The sequence below is a fragment of the Lolium rigidum genome, chromosome 4 (assembly GCF_022539505.1).
Source record: "Lolium rigidum isolate FL_2022 chromosome 4, APGP_CSIRO_Lrig_0.1, whole genome shotgun sequence".
NCBI classification, from domain to species: domain Eukaryota; kingdom Viridiplantae; phylum Streptophyta; class Magnoliopsida; order Poales; family Poaceae; genus Lolium; species Lolium rigidum.
Window position 1 is genome coordinate 170932778 of NC_061511.1, and position 5711 is coordinate 170938488.

At 46.0% G+C, this 5711-nt stretch overlaps 1 protein-coding gene across 1 annotated transcript; it reads left to right on the forward strand.

Annotated features, from left to right (window-relative positions):
* Positions 1-292: 292 nt before the first annotated feature.
* Positions 293-5495, forward strand: LOC124708939 (serine/threonine-protein kinase BSK2). Its single transcript, XM_047240582.1, has 10 exons — positions 293-390; positions 539-795; positions 928-1063; positions 1684-1817; positions 1988-2093; positions 2430-2515; positions 2889-3077; positions 3173-3331; positions 4082-4195; positions 4773-5495. Exons 1-10 carry the CDS (start codon positions 303-305, stop codon positions 5022-5024), a joined length of 1521 nt encoding a protein of 506 aa, XP_047096538.1. The 5' UTR covers positions 293-302; the 3' UTR covers positions 5025-5495.
* Positions 5496-5711: the final 216 nt, after the last annotated feature.

Below are 5711 nucleotides of genomic sequence, written 5' to 3' on the forward strand. Positions count from 1 at the left end.
TTATAGAAATCGAATGATGTCTGTGTTATGTTATGTTTTTTGTTTTAAGAAGAGTGTGCAGTGGAGAAGAGGAGCATGGTGCGTGCGCGTGGCTGCACGGTGTTCGGTTCGCAGCAGCGGATCCCGGTGTCCTCCCTGCTGCCGCCGCGCTTCTCTCGGAGCGCTGCCTCCCACCTCCCCTCACCTCACTCTGCCACACTCGCCCCTCCTGCTGTGCTCGCTCCCCTGCTTCTTCCACACACACTCCCTCCCTCCCCCACCTCCATTCGCATTTGCTCCGCTGCCAGATTGCCAGATCTCCGATGGGCTGCTTCCAGTCCAAGCCGGCGGGGAAGCCGCTGCCGCCCGACGCCGACGCCGCGCTCCCCGCCGACGACCCCGCAGATCCCGGTAAGCACAGCAAACCCCGCCGCCATTGCCGCCGCCGCCTCGTACTAAACCCTAGCCCCCCCACTCGCATTCACTGTGCACGTATCCGGAACGAATCTAATCTGCCCGCTCCTCTTGCTTGCTCGGCGGCTCGCGCGCGCTCGGGCAGAGGCGGCCAACGGCGTGGACGGCGCGGGAGCGGACGGCGACGAGAAGGAGGGGGCGAAGCGGGCGGTGCCGGTCTTCAGGGAGTTCGGGCTCGCCGAGCTGCGCGCCGCCACCAAGGGCTTCAGCGCCGACCTCATCGTCTCCGAGAGCGGCGAGAAGGCGCCCAACGTCGTCTACCGCGGCCGCCTCGACGGGGGCCGACTCATCGCCGTCAAGCGCTTCTCGCGCCTCTCCTGGCCCGACCCGCAGCAGTTCCTGGTACGCTCCCGGCTCCCGCACGCCAACGCAATGCGCGCGGTTTCCCGTCTGTTGCGCCGCGGCTCGGGGATCCCCTTCCGGATCTCGCGGTGCGGGCAGGCCTCTCGCTCACGTGTTTCGTGGTTGCTGCAGGCGGAGGCGGCGGGCGTCGGGAAGGTGCGCCACAAGCGCCTCGTCAACCTCATCGGCTGCTGCGCCGAGGGCGACGAGCGGCTGCTCGTCGCCGAGTACATGCCCAACGACACCTTGTCCAAGCACCTCTTCCACTGTACGTGCCACTTCTCTTCATATCCATATACGTACTCCACATCCAGTTAGTTTCTGTTGCTACGGGCTCCGTGACGTACTACTACTTGAGGCTAGCCATAGTGCTAGTATCATAGCTAGTATCATACACATTGGTCCCACAAAAATGCTGATGTGGCAGCTAATTAAGGAGGAGAGAGGAGATTAGAGTAACATAGGTAGATACTGTATCATAGCGCATGTCACGAGAAAAGTTAATGCCAAACAAATCTTGTGCACAAATTTGCATTGAGATTCTAAAAAGCAATAAATATATCATGACTATGATACTACTTCATGATACTAACCACTATAGAGATAGTATCATACACAAGTATCATATGCATGATACTACTACATGATACTTACCACTATGACCAGCCTGATGATCCGTGGAGCTGGATCAAAACAAGGCTCTTAATTAATTCTCTGCATTAATTGAAGAGCTTAATGCACCTCTACCATTACTACATTTGACTCTTGCTGTCTTGTGCAAAAACGGATGTGCTTAATTTGCCAGGACTACGTGGGCGTGTCTGCATTTTCGCTCTTGCTATATTTGCTTCCCTGTTTGACTGTGGAGTGTGGCCTGTCTCTTCGCAGGGGATAAGCAGCCATTGCCGTGGGAAATGCGGTTGAGGGTCGCACATTATATCGCGCAAGCGCTCGATCATTGCAACGCCGAGAACAGGAAAATCTACCACGATTTAAATGCTTACAGAGTACTTTTCGATGAGGTACGCACGGTTTTGTTTCTCCAGTAGTAGTACCTGCTACTCTAACTACTTCGCCAGCTGACTTTTGAATTGCATCTGCCCTTAAAGAGTCCTATTTGTGAAGTTTGTCTGATTTCTGTAGCTACTGAGGGAATTCTCACTTGTCATGAAAAATATCTAATTTCTATCAGGAAGGCGATCCTCGCTTGTCAAGTTTTGGACTGATGAAGAACAGCAGAGACGGAAAAAGTTATAGCACCAACCTGGCTTACACCCCTCCGGAGTTTCTAAGAACCGGTAAGAATTACCACATGATCCTTGCACATTCATGCTTAGCTAGATGTATCGGTGTTATTACTTTAGGTAAGCATAGGTGTTATCCAGTGCACCAACTCAACATGTGAAAGCTCATTTGATATAGATTAGTGTCCTTATGATGCCCAAAAAGTTAATTCAGGAACCTCTTTTGGATGTCTCACTGTAAACTTTGTGTTCTCTGAGTATCAGAGAATACATACCTTCTTGGGTTGTTGTGATAATTTAGCACTGATTTCCTTTTTTGCCCTCGACTACTACTTAGTGCATGCTATTTGGATTGCACTGAATAATTTGTTCTTGACTTTTGTATGGCAGGCAGAGTCATTGCTGAGAGTGTGATATATAGCTACGGAACAGTTTTGCTGGATCTTTTGAGCGGGAAACACATTCCTCCTAGTCATGTATGCTTCATTGAATTTTTGCTTTTCTTGTTGCCAGTTCCTTGCAACCTTGACAGTACCATATCATTGTTTAATTTTCACATTGAAAGCTCATAAAAGGTTTGCAACCATGGCCTGCTATGTGCTTTGAACCATGATGTTAAGTGTGCTAAGCACTAAATTTTCATAATGGACAACAAGTGCAACTATCTTGTCTCGAATAGTCGAATTACTTCTATTCAAAGCTAAGTGCAGCTTGTGGAACAATTTTTTTAAGATAACAAGCTCAAAGAAAAGTGTCGCATGAGAGTGAGGTTATGATAGGGTGGTGTATCAGCATTTATCACTGTTGCTATTCCAGTGGATTTCTCACTTCATTTGTTTTGGACTGCAGGCACTTGATTTGATAAGAGGAAAGAATATACTGCTGCTGATGGATTCCTCCTTGGAAGGGCAATATGCTAATGAAGATGCTTCAAAATTGGTTGATCTTTCATCAAAATGCTTGCAGTTTGAAGCTAGGGACAGACCCAACATAAAGTATCTATTGTCTTCTGTTGGGCCTCTTCAGAAGCAAAAAGAGGTAAATATGTAGCTTCAGCCTTGTCTCAGAAGTATCAGTAATTATTAGTAGTTGCCTATAGTAACACCATTCATTTCTGTTATAACATAATCTAGGTGGCATCACATGTATTAATGGGCATTACAAAAGCCACGTCAGTTTTACCAACTATTCTTTCTCCGCTCGGGAAGGCCTGCGCCGGTATGGACCTTACAGCAGTACATGATATATTGCTCAAAACAGGTTACAAAGATGACGAAGGTGCAGAGAATGAGGTAACATGCAAGCATGAACCATTCCTCATTTATGCTGCGTCTGATATTACATTGTCATTTGTGTGGTGATATTTCCTTGGTCATGATTTTGTGATCCACTGAGAACTGAGTTCTAGCTCAGTGGCAAGGCAAGCGAGTGCGCAGCCAGCCCACCCGGGTTCGAATCCCCATCCGCGGTAATTTCGCAAGAGGGGCGAATAAACCGGGTTATCATCCATCCGTGTCCATCCGCGGGGAGAGTCTCATTCTACCTAACAACGTATAGCCAAGGGAGGGATCATTCCCCCGTTGGTCAACGTTTTTTATGATTTTGTGATCCACTTGGCTTGCTTGTAGTCTCCTCTTGACTTAACTACCAACTTGTTCTCGAAAGCCCCATACTCATGGTTTATTACCATATTATAGTTTACACATGATCAGCTTTGCGGGCGTGCATAGTTAGCATAAAATATCTCTTTACGTTGTGGATTGCTTATCTGAAACATTGTCTCTGTCTATGGATATAAGTTGACTTGTATTTACCAGTCTTTCCTGTTTGTAGTTTTAAGCGGACATGCACTGGGTAACCAAGTATTTCATCAGCTTTTAATTTTAGGATGTTGTTTCACTCATTATACTCCTTTTCTCATTTCATTCTGTGCGCAAAATATGACATGTGCTTTTGCTTCCTTTTTATGAGTCAAATCATCTGCTTTGTTAAGATAAGCTAGTTTTATTTGGTGCATGTTTATGCTGCTGTAAAAACTGAAGTTATCCTTTCAAGAATGGACTCAGCAAGTTCAAGAGATGCTGAACACAAAGAAGTTTGGTGATATTGCATTTAGAGATAAGGATTTCAAGACTGCAATTGATTACTATTCGAAGGTATTTTCACTTCAGTTCTCTGCTTTTTTTAACCCTGATATCCTAGTGTCATAAAATTTGCAACGCCCATACATGCTGCTGCATAATATTTTGTGCTCAACACAAGTTAATTTGGAACTTTATCATATGATGTAAAAGAAGCTACTCCCTCCGATCCATTAAAGTGTCGGAATTTTACTAAGGGAGTAGTAGAAATTTGAATTAAGACCCCGACACTTCGGAGGGAGTACAGATGTAATTGGCTAACTAATTGGCTTTTTTAACCCTCGTATCCTAGTGTCATAAAATTTGCAATGCCCATACATTGCTGCTGCATGGTCTTTTGTGCTCAACACAAGTTAGTTTGGAACTTCGTCATAGCATGTGAAAAAGCTAAAGATAGGCATTTTATGGCGAACTGATGAACATTCTGAATGCTTGTATGCCTGTTAGTTTAAGTTAGTAGTCTGTCACATATAGACATTGTACCTTGTTACTGCTGCACTATGCCACAAAATCATTCATTAGTTTTGATTTATGTTGAGCATTGTGAATCTGTTTCTCCTGTAACCTGACAAGCTAATTTGCCATACTGCAGCTAGTTGGCATGATGGGAGTGCCTTCAGCTACAGTTTTTGCCAGGCGAAGTTTTTCCTACCTGATGAACGGGCAGTCAGAGCTTGCTCTCCGGGATGCAATGCAGGCGCAGGTCTGCATGCCCGAATGGCCTACCGCCTTCTACCTCCAAGCCCTTGCTCTCTCAAAGCTTGGCATGGAAACCGACGCCCAGGACATGCTCAACGACGGTGCTACTTTCGAGTCCAAGAAGCAAAACAGCTGGCGTGGTTAGGGTTATCTGCCCCCGAATTGCTGTTGCCTTTCAACAGAAAAGGGTACAATGATGAGTGTCCACTGGGGGATGTCTGATGCATTGCTAAGAGTGGGATTGAAATGCACTGTTTTATCGTGCGACCTCCGCCCAAATGTCGATAACGCCGTTGTTGTGACCTGGAAGAGAAGAGCAGAGGGGACTTTGTTTACACGAGCAATGACAGCAACATTTTGCTGATCATTGCGTGGTGGTGCTCCTCTGGGAGAGAAGATTGTAATTAAGGTGACGTTCTCTTGACAGTTTCTCCTTTTTCCTTTTTCTTTTTCCACTAGGTGGCTGGACGATAGTGTGGAGAAAGGGAGGCTTCCTTCCTTGTGATTAGCTGGGGAGAAAATAAACTAGAGCCATCTGGATTCCATTCGATTCTACAATATTTCCTCATGTGCTGCTTTTCTGTTGAAAGAATTGGTAGTGATTTGCATTTTTTTTGTATCTGAGTCTGGTTTTCTGGATGGACGGTGGCGTTGACTTAGGTGGCCTTGGCCATGTCAGATGATACTTTGAGCGTGTCCTCTGACATCTGAAGCCTTAATTGCTCTAGGAACTTGCATTAATTGACTTAAATAGTCTTGTTTATATAGTATGTGTCATCTCTAGAACTGAAGTGGCATAGAATATTTTACCCATGTGTCGAATTTTTTATCT

Coding starts and splice junctions, on each gene's coding strand:
- LOC124708939 (XM_047240582.1), top strand. CDS start 303: ATGGGCTGCTTCCAGTCCAAGCCGGCGGGGAAGCCGCTGCCGCCCGAC. Junction 796..927: donor CCGACCCGCAGCAGTTCCTG/GTACGCTCCCGG, acceptor TGGTTGCTGCAG/GCGGAGGCGGCGGGCGTCGG. Junction 4,196..4,772: donor CAATTGATTACTATTCGAAG/GTATTTTCACTT, acceptor GCCATACTGCAG/CTAGTTGGCATGATGGGAGT.